General features: G+C 41.4%; 2 protein-coding genes across 3 annotated transcripts in view; one reads left to right on the forward strand and one right to left on the reverse strand.

Moving 5' to 3' along the window:
- The window catches only part of drongo (Arf GTPase activating protein drongo), a 48,220-nt gene extending 42,960 nt beyond the window's left edge, over window positions 1-5,260 (forward strand). For both annotated transcript variants that reach the window (XM_050188533.3, XM_072286467.1), the window contains one exon: window positions 3,854-5,260. In XM_050188533.3, coding sequence (XP_050044490.2) covers window positions 3,854-3,898 — 45 coding nt within the window. In that variant the 3' untranslated portion in view covers window positions 3,899-5,260. The remainder of the gene's footprint in view (window positions 1-3,853) is intronic.
- A 7,609-nt stretch (window positions 5,261-12,869) lies between these two features.
- Lamtor4 (Late endosomal/lysosomal adaptor, MAPK and MTOR activator 4) lies at window positions 12,870-15,281 on the reverse strand. Its single transcript, XM_050188531.3, has 3 exons — window positions 14,943-15,281; window positions 14,597-14,717; window positions 12,870-13,030 (listed from the first exon to the last, which is right to left on the reverse strand). Exons 1-3 carry the CDS (start codon window positions 15,021-15,023, stop codon window positions 12,933-12,935), a joined length of 300 nt encoding a protein of 99 aa, XP_050044488.1. The 5' UTR covers window positions 15,024-15,281; the 3' UTR covers window positions 12,870-12,932.
- Window positions 15,282-15,302: the final 21 nt, after the last annotated feature.

The raw sequence follows: 15,302 nt of genomic DNA on the forward strand, positions 1-15,302 counted from the left end.
CGTCTGTCTTCCAACTTTAGCGGCCCGCTGATACTTTTTTACGTAACATATAATCGTACACGCAATAACAAGTTCTCATAGTTAAACAAAACATGTTTTTGCGTAATAATAAAACCAAAACAGCTTTTCACGTGCCGGTTTAGTAGAAAATGAATCATTGCGACAGACGGAACGGTGCTTGCCAAGCGGGTCTTCAAGGTGTCCTGTCTCTCCGAGAACGATGCCAATCCGAAGTCGCAATATACCGGCATTCCCATGCATACCACAGCGCAGCAGCGCCAGATTTTCCTCTAGGTAATGTAGTGAGAAACTCTATGGGAGCAGCTGAACTGTTGGAAGCTGCTGATGCGGTTGCAATCATTTGCCTTGTGTACACATGCAAAGGGGAAAGAAATTAAATCAAGTGTCAAAACAGTGCATTACAGCACTGACAGGTTCTGTCCTAGCAATGTGAGCTCAACAGGCTTTTGCACCCAAACAGCCTCCTCATGCACAAATGCCTGGCAGCCAGATGCATCAATGCAGCAGCAAATTGTATACATTTTATCTAGGGCCATGTCCAGCACCTCCCACTAGAGCCTGCACTTCCTATAGCGGTCTTTTGCATGGGGCTTGGTCTTGACTTGATCACTTGACTGATTAGACTTCAAACGGAACACCAACACTGTCATGATTATCGAGTAGGAGATAAGTGATTTGGCATCCGCATACATCACCACAATAGTCACTTAGGCAAATCGGATTCACCTGCAAAAAAAAGTTCCCATTTCATCGCCTGTCAATATTGGCAAACCACTGTATAGTTCAACTGTGGTATAAAAAATTTCAAGTAAAAATTTTCTACCAAATGCGCTCAAATTTTGCCAACTTGCTGTGGATTGTGTACAGTGCAGCATGCAATGCATAAATAGAACTCGAAAGTTTGATATCATTGACCCTTAAAGTGAGCCTGCTCCTGGCAGTTCCAATTCTTTCTGGGAATAAAGCTAAAGATAGCAAGAATTAATAAGGTAAACAATTGGCAAAAAGCAATGCTAGTTGACCTATTAGCCAGCCCTCCTTAGATGTTGGCATTTCATTTTAAGGAAATGAATGCATAGAGACACACAGATAATTTGATCTTCTGTGGTGTGATTAAACAGTGCTGCTGTCAGGTATCCTTCAGGAAGTGTTCAGTCATTTTATTTGTGAAATAAATAGGGAGTTAAACAGAGGTCTGGAGAGCATGGACATTTGAGTAATGTATGAAATCACCTCATAAAAGCTGTAGGGACAAAGAAATGACAACCCACAATAGTGGTTACATCAGTGAGCAATATCTGAAGAAATGACAACTGATTACTGGGAACAAACAAAAGGGCAATTATTGTGCTTTCTGCGCACCAATGCCTGCTAGCCAAATCACAACCAATTGAACATGCAGATGGTCACTAATAAATCGAGGAAATCTGACTCACCGTTTCTGGATATTGAGCAAATATGTTTGCCCCTTGCCGGTCACCAACGCCTAATAGTTTGCGTGAACAGTTACACAAATGGTGCCGCATTCAAACATTTGTGTTCATCTATTCCGGTGAAACCTTCTGCAAGACCGCCACGCGGAGGGTGCTGACGGGCGCACAACATGTCCGCACACGCCACTGACCTAAGCTGAAGAGGAAGAGGCTACTCCCTTGTACATTCAAGTAGTTCCACCATTGGGTGGCATTAGCAGATCACACGCCATCTCTCGTACAATTGCGCAACCGCCAGTGCCCCTTGCTTGCCTTACGGGGAAGCCGGATTACAGGACACGCGAGAACCATGCGAGGAAGGTAGCATTCAAGGGATGCGAGAGAGTCAAGCGTCCCCGCAAAGCTAGGTGCTCCAATATGTTAGCATCTGGTTGCAAAAAATGTGTGGTCTCAAGTCTCAATATCCAGCACAAAAAAAATGTAATTAGCTGATTCTGATTCATCATCCTGAGCTCGGGTTTTCTAATAGTTACAATCCTCTATCCATTTAACAGCGAAATGCTCTGCGGCTGTCATAAAGGAACATTTTAAAGCTTTTTTAACACATTAAGAAAAGGTTTGCAATTTGTAAGCATTGCTGCTATGAACCTGCGAGCCAAATATTATTTCGTTGCATAGCAGGCAGCCCAAGATCTCACATAAAATTTTATTGCTCTTCCCTGTGGCTTTCAGTGGAAGCAATGCACCCAGTTAGGTTGTGCCATGATCTGCATCTTGCTGAATTCTTGTTATCAAGTCTCTGTTACTCCTAACTTTGTGAATATAAAATCTCGTGTGCTTATATATATTTCTATTTGAAAATTTAATTTGGAAATAAACATCAGTTGGAAGTCAGCACTTGTCTTTGTCCCTTCTTGTCCAGTTGCATATTGTGTTTTTCAATCCGATGGATAACAACAGCAGCCCAGATGATAATGTGAGAAATAATGGGAATTGCAATCAATGATTACAAAATGCTGTACCGGGGATATGAATCCATCGTTGGAAACTATATGCCTCCAGCTGTGAGCTTCTTCTAAAAATCTTTAGATATTGCTACAAAGATGGCAAATCCCCAAGTTTAAAGACTAGATCTAGGAATCAATCCCTATAGTTGACATCACTGACAGTCACCAGCTTGCGATGGCAATGGTGATGACACCGGCTAGGCTGGCTCTAATGGTAGATAGTGCTAACGCGGTTTTGGTTCTGCTTTCATATCGGATTACACCAGCCCAAGCAATTTTTGAGCAAATTTTTTCATAAAGAAAAGACTTGTGATGCATTTATGTAAACACTAATTCAGGATCAAGCAGAACTCTAGTAATTCATTGTGACCTACCGTTCTTATTTAAACAATCTTCGTGGGGCATGCTAAAATTAAGTGTTCTCAATGATGACATGTGTTCAACTCATTTACGGTACCTCAAGCACCACCAAGATAGACACTGCTGCTATTGGAGTCACCACTGCGGTCACCATTGGGGTCGGGCACAGGCACAATGACCCGCCATGTTAGAAATACCCGGTGAAGGCTAATTTCAGGAACAGAATAACAAAACTTTGGTCCCATAAGTGTCGGCCAGGCCCTTCTGTCAGGATATTTGTGCACATTTATTTATTTATTTATTTATTTATTTATTTATTTATTTATTTATTTATTTATTTAAAGATCTTTCTGTCTCCCCTTACCCCTTCCCCAGTGCAGGGTAGCAAAGTGGATTTCTATTTTCTGGTTAACTTCCCCGCCTTTCTCATCTCTTTTATCTCTCTCTCTTCAGTCACAATCAAATTACACGAGTTGGATTAGCAGAAGCCTACTGTATGGTTTATGGGAGCGTGGTGGTGCCACAAAGCAGTCTGAATAAACGAGCATGTCCAAATTATCGATCGGTGACTACATGAGAACGAAGTTGTTTTGCTTGGCATCATCCACTGCACCACATTTTATGAGGCTTGTTGCATTTAAAAGAATATATGTTGACTCTGGTGAGTATATCTAGGTCATAAATTTTCTTTTTTACACAAATTGTTGAGAGTCACTAAACTTGAGGAAACTGAAGCGTCAAGCCTACAACTCTAGCTCAAGAATAAAAATAATATCACAATTCTGTATAGTCGTGACGTCTAAGGCAGACAAAATCGGCATATAATACACTGTTCTGAAACAAACTGCTAATTTGTAAGCAGGACTTCTGCTAAATCCCCTAAACCATTTTTGCAGTTTCACATAAGCTGAAAGCTCTTGCATCATATTTCTCTGCTTCAGGTACTTTAACAGATGCAGTTCCCTTCCGTGTTTGACATTGTGTTTCTGTAGTAGTTGCCCTTACATTGAGTTCTTCCATTATCTATTGCAGAGTGGTCCCATGCCAAGAGCCAATTCCAGCAACCCGTTCCTCTGATAGCAGGTCTCGTAACCACAGCTGGAAGCATCATCTTGAAGTGGGATATTGACCAGGAACAATGTGCTACTAGGAAGAAAGAGGGGAAGAAAAAAAAACATGGCGCCATTTTTCCTTTCTAGTGCCCCATTTTGCCTAGGTTGCACACATAGCTGTGTATCTTCTTGCTTGACAAAGTGGACATGTTTTCGTTAGTAACAGTTCGCCTTCTCCAGCTGCTGTACGCCTGTTTGTTCCTTTTTTTTTTAACTGAGTGCCACACAGCAACTTCTTCTAGTCTCATTTTTTTACCACTGAGAGAGAGAAGCACAGTCAGTGCACAAAAGCAGATAGTAAAAGGGAAGTAAAGAGAAAGAAAACGTCCAGGGCGTTCTGTTCTTTTGCTTCCCTTTCTTTTGTGGGCATCGAACATTGGCGAGAAGCATTAGTTCTGTCTAACCCTATTTCGTTTAGCTGCTTTAATACTGTGTTGTGTCTGTTTGTATGTTTGTTTCTGTTGCTTGTCTCCCTCTCTCCCATTTCCTAGAACTTTGAACCTGTTAAAAGCTTTTTGATGTTTTGCTTTTTTTTCTTTGTTAGAGAAGTTGTAGGGGGAGAGGAAAGGATGGATGGATGAATCGTGCAAGGGAGAAAGTGAAGCGGGTTGTGAACTGTAGTAGAAACTTGTTTTTTTTACTTTTTTCTTTCACATAGCCTGTCCATGTTCACAACTGTGCATAACCTCCAGAAGGCATAACTGTACATGGGGTGGAATGGTTTCTTGCCTATGCTTCCTCTGTAATCCATATTATTACTTGCCAGGTTTAAAGAAAAAAGAATAATTGGAGCTATTTGGGAAGTCCTTGTGGGGCAAAATTTCAGGAACTCCAAAGTTGATACTGAAACTGTTTGTCTTCTGTTTTTTTTTTTTTTTTTTTTTTTTTTTTTTTGATACCGTGTGTGATATTTCATACTGTTGTGGCATGTGTGTTGCTGTTTACAGCAAGCCGAGCCAAAGGGTCTTTGTGAAGTTTGCACGTACAGAGATTAATGGACATGAAGTGCAAAGTTTCGAGGCGTTTTCTGGGCCAAGCTTCACTGTCCATCAAAAAAGGGGTGCCAGCGCCGTGCAGGAAAGAACATTTTGCTTGTTCAGACACTTAGCCTCTTCAACAAATGCAAATGGAACCCAGTGATTACAAGCTGTAGTAGCAGATGCCAGGCATGTTAAAAGCTGCTCAGAGCATCCGGTTTCTTCATGTACATATTGGAGATTTGTTTTAAAAGATTCTGTATCATATCTGTTAAAAAGTACAGGAATCGTGAGAATGCTTTATTGCAATTTTTTGTCTGCAATAAATAGCATAGCATGCTTTCATAGAAGTTGCCTCGTGCCTCCTTTTCTGTCTTGTGTGTGGTAAAAGATCTTCCATGTCATGCTGATGACTTGAGCACACTGTGACCCACAACAGCTGTGGCCTGAAGACACTGCTCGCACTGTATGTATATGTACAAACGCCCGCCGTGGCTGCTCAGTGGCTATGGTGTTGGGCTGCTGAGCACTAGGTCACGGGATCGAATCCTGGCCATGGTGGCCACATTTCAACAGGGTCGAAATGCGAAAACACCTGTGTACTTAGATTTAGGTGCATGTTAAAGAACCCCAGGTGGTCGAAATTTCCGGAGTCCTCCACTACGACGTGCCTCATAATCAGAAAGTGGTTTTGGCACGTAAACCCCCAAAATTTAATATGTACAAACATGCAAACGTTTGTCTTTAATAACATTCATTCCGCAGTAGATAAGGTTGCCATGTGCCAGATAACAGCTTTGGAACTTAGCTGCATTCATCCCCTAGTGTATGCTTTAGTTCGGTGCCCATAAATGGCACTGCCAATACGCACTTTAGTAAAAATTTAACTCGTGTACAATGACTTGAAAACTAAAAACCAATTTATGAAGAGCACTGGGCAATGCTTTGTGTGATAATGATCAGATTGTGTCGAAGAAAAAGGGGTGGGGTGGGGGGAGGAACTCTAATTAATAAACTTCTATTAAGTTAATGCAGCCTATTTAAGTACGAACTGTCAAACCCATTTATATCAGACTCTCAGAGAACATGCCCTCGAGTTCAATGTAGTGCATAATTCAGTACAGGCCTTGTGCGTTAGTATGGGAGCGCTACCATTCCTCGACATATTGGCAGCCACGCTCTGCTGGCCGGGCAAGTTGTGCACATTCTGCAAGTTCCACGTGCCACTTGAATGTGAAGGTGCGACAGTGGCGACATGAGCTGCCTCAGGCACTACGCGACTCTAGGAGAATAGAAAATGTCAGTAGAATTCTTTAGCTCAGCATAACCATATTTCTGTACCATCCCAACTTTGTGTGCACTAGCCAATTCACACGCCTACTAAAATGCGCCTTGCAGGTTAGCTAGAAGTGCAACATGGCAGTCACTGGTACTGTGACGCTAATATTATCCTGCCATGCACAAATAGCCTTGCGAATGCGTCACACCATGGAGGAAGGACAAATTTCTTCCCCCATGCTTCACACATGCTTGTGTAGGGTGATGACCTGCACATTGATCATGCTCGTAACTCCATAAAGCTAATAAACAGTAAATTTATGTTTGCCTCATATGTTTAAAAAATCAGACACGGATCAGTGCTAAGGCTGGGCAAGTGGTTGATGAACATTTGGTATACTGTTTAAGTGTTAAGGATTACTATATTTAAAAACGTAAGTTAAAATCACTTAAGGCGTATGAGGTAAACTCGTCTTGTTCTTTGAATTCTGTCTGCACTCGCTCGTCTGTGTTGTATGGCAAGTGTATCACATGTAACAAACATGTTCATTGACTGGTAGCATGATCAGGTAAAAATTGTGCAGATCTAGCACACATTTTGTAATCTATGAGAAGTGAAGCTTTTGTAAAGCAGTTGATGAAATGCTACAAATTTGCCCATTTCATTTCTGCATCTCTTCCATAAAAGAAGCTGGTGTGCATTTATGTGCTCTCGCACACACGTGCCATGTAATGCGAAATCTCTTATATTGCATTGTATTTTTTTATTTCTTCCTATTTATTTAAAATGTACTGCCCACTTCTATGCCAATCCCCTGTTGTGGGTATGTGCCATAGTGTGCCAGTCATCATCAACACGCAGTGATCAGGTGTTTCAAAGAGGTAGGTGGCATTGGCACGATATAAGTATACAAGCGATGCGGCCTGATGCATAGGAAAGTAGGTATAGAAAGGTTGGAAAGAGTTGCGTTTAAATTAAAGGAATTGTGCTTTTGATGACGTATACTCGTTGCAGTGAGGATATTTAGGCGTTTGTTTTATCACTAAGTAATACCATAAAAAACAGGCTAGACTTAAGAGTTGCGAATGCGACATATATACAGGGTGTCCCAGCTAACCTTAGCCATAGTTTAAATATATGCAAATGCCACGTAGCTGGACAGAACAAAGGTAATGTTTGTCGTCGCTTGGAGATAAACTATTCTTTTTTCATTCTGCCTAATTAGATAATTAGTCTTAACTTCTCAAATATTATAGTTAGATGAGAAGTGTCAATGAGAAAATTGTAGAGCGACACGAACAACTCCCGATACAGCTTTCTGTTGCTCAATACGTGCTACATAAAAGCATTTTTCTGAGCATGAAAGAAGCCCGCAAATGCATGTAAAATTGCCGCACAACTGGCCGCTTGAGGCACTTTGCATGTATTTGCGGGCTTCTTTCACACTTGGAAAAATGCTTTTATGTAGCACGTACTGAGCAACAGAAAGCTGTAGCTGAAGTTTTTCATGTTGCTGTACAATTTTCTCATTGACACTTTTTATCTAATTATAATACTTGAGAATTCGATTAATTGGGACTAATTATGTAAATAAGAAAAAAATAATCTGGAGTATTTCCAAGCGACGGCAAACAGCATTACCTAGGTTCTGTCTAGCTATGTGGCATTCGCACTTTTTTAAACTGGCTAAAGTTAGCTGGGACACCCTGTATATAGTCCTGTCTTATGTCCAGGCTATCCGGCAAGACAGCAGCAGCACCCACCCAGCCAACAGCTATAATTGGGAAAGTGTGGGAGGGTTCGCAAAGAGAAGTTTTATTTAATGGGGAGGTTTATAGAAATGGGAGACCTAAAGTTTGGATACGCTATCGGCCAGGCATATAAGAGAACACAAACGGGGTACGAATGAAATCAAAAGGTGTACAAAGAAGTTGTGTGATCACACACAGGCAGCTTACAATGGCACTGCAATGAAATGGTGGTGCCATGTCACTGCAACATAAAAAAAAGTAAAAAATTGCAATACACGACGCACAGTGACAGATGGCACCACCGTTCCATTGCAGAGAAATTGCTATCTCTTGAGTCAACACGTACTCGCCACTGCCTTGGATTGGCATTGCTTCAGGCAACATACATCAACATATATGTTCTCCTTGCTTGTGCGTCAACACTTGGGCGTGTCAAATCTGTTTTATAAATATTTCATGAATCTTTAATGCATCCTAAATACAAGAGGTTCTTGTAGCTAAACTCAATGCTTCAGCAGCATGTGCGACAACCCTGCATGCCTCTGTCTGAAGCGATGCCTGGATCGAAAGCAAAGAATTCAAAGGAGCGCTTTAGTTTGATACACCAATGAAAGCGTATGGCTGACAATCCAGTAGGACCCTCCAAACTAGCAAGGAATGTTAGGATTGGGTAGTGGCTCAAACTATGCAGACTGGCGGCTATGCTCTAATACACATTTCAACACCATATACTTGCAAACCTATTTGTCGCTGCTTTCACTAGCCCTATGGTACTGGGCAACTGCAGCTTCTGCAGTAACCTACTTTGGTTCAGAATTCAAATACAGTCGTCTCCAGTCAATGTGACTCTCGCAGGACTGCATGATTTGGTTGTGTAATCCAAAAGGTTGAATTAACAAACAGTGGCAAAGTGGAACGCATTCAACTCTTTCTTGAAATCAAGAAAGAGATCCTGAAGAACTTTTCCTTGATCTCAATGGAAAGCACTATGAAACTGGCACTCAACACCATCCAGAACGAAAGAAGCAGACTGCCAACTATGGGATCATGATAGGACACAAAACAAGCAGGAACGGATGGCTTCACAGGTGGAAGGAGCATCAGCCTCTAAAATATAAAAATAAAGCCGCTTCATGTCTGGAGAAACAGTAGCTCTGTCCAATGAATTTCTTTTGTTTTCAAGCTTTTGGTAACCGCTGTGCACATGAGGGGACGTGGTTGGGGGTTGAGTTAACTGAAGCGGCACATGCTTTTGCATTCAAACTAAATGGCTTTTTCTTCCATAGCAAGTGCATATCTCGCCGGGACTTTGCAGTGTGTTTGAATAAAGTGAAAAGTCGAATTAACCCAGCTCTAATTAACGGGAGTTTACGGTATAGGTCTCTCTCTCTTTTTTTTGTGTGTGTGTGTTGCCATGGTACAACTTGGTGCCGCGGCACCAGAAACCTATGCACGGTATGTGGTACGGCAGAATATTTCTTTTTTTCTTCTTTACAGAGCCATTTGGCGCCGAGTGCCAAGAGGTCTGATCGCAATTGTAGGTGTGGATACTATTTTCTCCCGATGTAAACATACATTTGCTATATGTGTTCCTGGTGCAGCTTCACAATGTTCAGAAATTGCACTGTATATAGCCCCATGTGCAATGCACAAACACCATTCCACATCGAGGAAAATTAGAACTTGTTAACCTTTGTTTCTGACCACGGAGATGTAAATTTGTACAAAAAGACAATGACACCTTATGTAAGTGATTTAGCAAAATTAACTTATTACAGCAATTTGTTTGTTAAACTATCCACAATGCAAAACTCACTTAATTCAGCATATCAGAAACGCTAATAATATATAAGCTTTGCGTTTCTTCTTGCACTGAAATCAGAAGTTCGAAATATCAAACTCGGCGTACCAAGAATAATACATTGGGCTTCATTGGAATAAGGAAAAATTTGATTTAACTGCATGGTATACGTAAATATAGTTGGGCGAATCCTTGACTTTCATGTTGGCATATAATCAGCGGCGAGTAAAAAGGAATACACTGTATTGTTGTCCATGTTGGACATACACTGATAAATTACTACGCCTTTTGCGACACAGCACGCGCTACTTCAATAACAGCCAAGGCAACACCGGGGAAGTGCTCTTCGCAGGGTGTGTTTGTTTTTTTTTTTTTTTTTTTTTTAGTGCATGCTTTAACGAAAACATCATGTGCTGTACCTGGCATGCAATAATTCCGTGTGAAAATGTGTCTCGATCGTTTAGCCATCGCCGTAAGCTGGCAAATTTTCGTCACACCTATTTCTGCTCATGTGTTTTCCATGTCGGTGTGTGAGATTAGCCCAGTGTGGGTGTGAGCAAACAGCACCGCCACTCACCGATCTCATACCAACTTTGTGTTGGTTTGTGAAGCAGCTGCAGCTGCAATGCAATATCAGTATGTCACTAAACTGAGAAAGCAATGCTTAATATTCTACAGAAGCATCCTAGGGAATTTTCCATGAAGAAATCCCAGGTAACGAAGCCACCCGAGCACTCTACTACCGGGCAACTCTTGAGCAGCCAGTTCCAGGGATCCAAGATAACATCATCACATACAGGGAAATCGTAGATCATTACAAAGCCGAATCTTTCCACCTCCGCATCGGCCTTTCTCTCTGGAGGACGTTCACATTTGGCGGCGCCTCCAGGGAAACAATTATACATCACCATGTTAGATCTACTTATCTCAGACGAGGGACTATAACAACGCCCTCTGCAAAATTTGTAAGGAGAAAGGTACGCTAGATCTTGTAATATGGGAGTGTGCTGGCTCCCCAGGGGCCTAGGAAAAAATTGATAGTAGAGAAGCCTGGGAGGCCTTGCTCCAGAGTGAGGCTGAAGACGACCAGCGTCGAGCAATCCGCCTAGCTGTTGAGGCTGTGAAGACTCACTGTCCCCAACACACGGGGACTGCTTCGTCCTCCCCCCCCCCCCCCCCCTACCTGCATGTAGGGTAAGAGGCGGGCACCCCAGCTCGGTGGAATAATAAAGTTTTCAATCAATCAATTTATTTATTAGATCTGAAATTTTGCAAAATTTTTATCAGCATTCAACTGCACCACATTGTATAATCTTCTATATGCAATTACTTTTATGCCATGTTTGAATGAACGGTTAGGCAGGAGAACCTGTGTGGCATCGCGACGATCCAAAATACATTATTGCCATGGGTATCTGTGAAGCTTTCCTTTCGAGGAGCCCTTATGGATTTACCCGACAGTTCTGTACTACCCAGGTGGGTGAATTTTGCTCCTTTCAGGTCACGCAATATGTGCGCTGTTGATGCGTGCTCATGAGCGGTACTTACCCACCTCTAAATCTGTTCAGCTCTGCAGTGTATTTACGTTTGATGCCAATGACTGCCCTTGAACATGTTACAAATGCACAGTCATGCGGTTACATTTCCTTAAAGGAGTACCAACATAACACTTTTTTAGGTTAGAGGAAAGCTCAAACTCTCTAAACCTCAGAAAAAAAAAATAACACTGACCAGTGCCAGAGCGCCTTAAGTAATTTACTACGACATTGGTTTCTACGGGGCAGCTAGAGTACCCAAAAGGTGGATGCATCGTGGCATCACAATACACTGGTTCACTGCCATTCCTGCCAACCAGCACGCTTTAAAATTAATAAATATACCGTGGACTTGACACCGAGGGGAAAGTAGCAGGGGAACTAACACGCGTTTATTTTTTAAGCTTTCCCTCATCCACACGCCTTTTCTGGGACACATAGGCACCTTATTGACGATTTACCTTTAGACTCGGCACATGAGCAGCCAGATTGACAAACAACACATTGTTTTCAGGTTGCAGAGACTTCAGCGAATTTACTGTTATCGATTTCGCATGCTTCAGGAACTTGTCTAAATAAAATTGCTCTAGTATCCTTCTGGTATCCTTTCACAAAAAGAAGAGATCCAACGGTAAGGTCATAGACTGACAAGCGAAACGCTTTCGAAAACAGAAATTATTCTTTGTAAAGTCACGGAATGAGCCTAAATTCATAAACTTTACTGAAGATTGGGAGAGTTGGTAGGTATGCACTATGTTCCTGGAATTGCAGCAGCTGCCACAAGTGAGTGCAGCCTAAAGAAACATGCTCGGCAATCTTATTTTGTTAAGAGCCACACCATCTTGCCAACCCTTATTGCAACTAATGGGATGCAAGTGGTCAGGAAATCAAATATTGCTGAAAAAACAAATTTTTATAAGCACCTAGAAAATTCGCCAATTTTTCAAGCACACCAAAATAATGCAAAACTTAAAAAAAAACTTCTGGAGTACGCAGGGAATCCCCAAGCAAAAGCTGCGACACCAACACAGAACATTTTAGTGCGCTAGCTTTTCGTTTTACATGCGTGTTTCAAAGCATTAACATTGCACTGCAGAAAAATTTGTTTCTTTGATGTCATGTTGACTGAGGCAAATCCGTTTAATCTTGTATTCCCAGTCAAGCAAATAAAATATATTGAACATCTGTTTATAATTTTTACCTGTATAGCGCACAGAATCACCCTGCTACAAATATTTGCAGTGTAAACTGTGAATCCTAATTTATTGCTAATTTTTCTCAAAGAATTTGAGCAAAAAAATCTTTTCTTCTTTTCAGACCATTCAATTTTTGGAGAAATTTTGCATCCCTAATCGATACACAAAAGTGAAAAATTTTGTTCTCTGTCATGATATAGATGATACCAGGTCCAGCATTACGTGATGAATCTAGCATTAAATTAAACTATTTTATAAATGTTTCCCAACCTCAATACTATTGATCGGTCGTGCGATCTGTCAGTCTGTTACGTGCATGAAGCATGTAATACAGCTTCGACAACATCTGTGGCCTCCACCATAGCAGTTACTCTAAAAGCCTCTGGTGAGCAAGAGAAACAGTAAGCAAATGAATTTTTATTTACACAAGTTGCAGACCTAGCACACAGTACAGCATATTCTACACAACAACTGGCTCAACTGGCAGGTACTCTCTCTTGGATATGAAAATTTTTTGGCTTGAGAGGGTCACAACGTAGTAGTACTTTCCCAGGTATACTGAAACAGAAAATGCACAGTAGATCAGCAGTACAATCACAATGTTTAGCAGAACAATTTCACATACAGAAAAACGATAAGCACAGTGTAAACGGTGATACACCTAAACTGGTTGTCAATATAGTTTCTATGGTCGGTGACAACCTAAGAATTACAAGGTGATATGTACACGGCCAAACTCGAAAACAATTTGCATGGGTGCGCCAGCCAATTAGGTTTTTGTGGGAGGCGCTTGTTTGTAATTGTCACTGACTATAGTTTGTACAGCTATATCTGCACACCTCCAAGCATTTAGCTACATTATACTAGGCTTCTGCGGTACTGCACAGCACTGTGATAATAGATAACAGTGAGCCACTACGACAGCAGAGCTGCATTCTGAGATAAACTGCACTTTCGCTCCATTAATTTATTTCTGTAAATAAAGCTTCGCAGATAATGAATGTCATCAAGTGTGTGACAGCAAAGCTGGAGAAAGCTACGATTACTTCAATATAATGCACTCCCTCTTTGCTTCATGTTCTTTCATGTCCATTATAACTCAAGTATGAACAGGCTAACATTAAAAAATATATTTATTTACACACCTTTTCGAGCTCGCAGAATCTTAGTTATATTTGAGAAATCATATGGTACAGAGCATGTTTACTGAATTTTTTTTTATTAACAACTGCTTAACTGTAGTGAAAATCCATGAAAATGACACATTTAATTTTGCTTTCTCAAATTAAGCATACGACAACAATTCATACTTCTGTTCAACAGCAATAACAGTGAGTCCAACATGAAAGAGGTGCTGTTATAAGGTTGCTGAGGTGCTTTAGATGAAACGGTTTTGCAGCTTGAACAAGTTAAAAACTGAGGAGCGTCCGTACAAGCAACTAGATCATAAGAATGCAGTTAAACATTTCATTTGGCAAGAATCTAGTCAGCCTTAGCACACAAGTTCTTTAAAACATGAATAATTATCTACAAACCAGGAACAATTATTACTACTATCACCTTTAACGGTAAACAAACATTAGCACTTATAAAGCCCACTTCACAACACCAAGAGGGAGTTTTGGCTAAAAGAAGCCCAGCTTCCGGTTTCAGAGCATCCCATGAAAGGCATATGAACAGGGAGTATTGATAAGGAAAGCACTTCCTTGTCCTGGGAACACAGGGCAAGGAAGTGCCCTGCGCAAAAAGCTCATGTAGCAGTAATCAAGCCATTTTCGTTTTCCTCTCTCCAGCATATCCAACTCCTGGCATTATCTGCTCTGAATTCGCACAGGTCGATCAATCACGTAGTGCGCACATAAGGAGTGGCCTCTGTGAACTGTTATCTTCAATGTCGCAATAGAGGAAATAGTAACCTTCGAACAGACATAGGTCCAGGCTTTGTCATACGAGGGAAAGCTATTTATCTTTATTTTTTTTCCTGGGGGAAGCGACAGCTGTGTTTATGGCAGATAACACTGGTATAATGAACTCTATAAAGGTCCCTGGATATGCTTGCTCTACAAGGACGTTAACTCGGCTGGCTGGCTTTAACAAAACGACACTAAAACTCCAGATACTTACTTGACATGCGGTTGATTGCATCACTGTTGTCTGTGGGCAGTAGATCACGCCTGTCCGCACAGTATACCATTTTGCGGATGATCTCGCCGATACGCTCTTCGTTTTCAAGCTCGCCTCCTGACTGCAGGTAAAGACGCAGTACATAAACATGCACAGCAAATGAACTTTCGAGATACATGCGACAAAGCGGCACGTTTTGCGAAAGTGACAACTGCACCTGTCGATTCTTCAAAAGCTATAAATGACACTACATAACAAACGATACGCTTAATACACTAATCGTTAATTCATAAGAAAAGCCATTACATGAAGGCGAAGGGGCGTTGAAAGTATGTGGCCTACTCACGCTCATAACACCACCATCAGCAGCACTGAGCACCAGAAATCCTACTTGGTCTGGAATCTTTTCCATCCACGACAGCATCATTTCAAGTCAACGATGAGACGATGCACAAACAATAAAACGTACTGAATACAAAGTAACTTTCGCAAGGAAGTCTCACTTCGTGCAGTTAGCGAGCCAGCATGCACGCAAATGACAACCGAAACACCGGAACTACTATGACAGGAAGTGCTCTCTACGTTGCGCTTTTCTTGCTCCGATTTGCTCTGATTCCTCTGATTTATAATGACATCAAACGAGTTCAAGGAAAGATAAGGCTGCAATAAGGCCATTGCAGCTTTCTAAAGTTCAGCAGATGAATGT

This window comes from Dermacentor andersoni, chromosome 2 (assembly GCF_023375885.2).
Source record: "Dermacentor andersoni chromosome 2, qqDerAnde1_hic_scaffold, whole genome shotgun sequence".
Classification (NCBI taxonomy): domain Eukaryota; kingdom Metazoa; phylum Arthropoda; class Arachnida; order Ixodida; family Ixodidae; genus Dermacentor; species Dermacentor andersoni.

Bases quoted from the DNA above. Each gene is read 5' to 3' on its own strand.
- Lamtor4 (XM_050188531.3), bottom strand. From the start codon at position 15,023: ATGATGCTGTCGTGGATGGAAAAGATTCCAGACCAAGTAGGATTTCTG. The intron at 14,718-14,942 runs GTGAGTAGGCCA...CTTTACCTGCAG, and splicing joins CTGATGGTGGTGTTATGAGC to TCAGGAGGCGAGCTTGAAAA. The intron at 13,031-14,596 runs GTAAGTATCTGG...TTTCTGTTTCAG, and splicing joins TGCAATCAACCGCATGTCAA to TATACCTGGGAAAGTACTAC.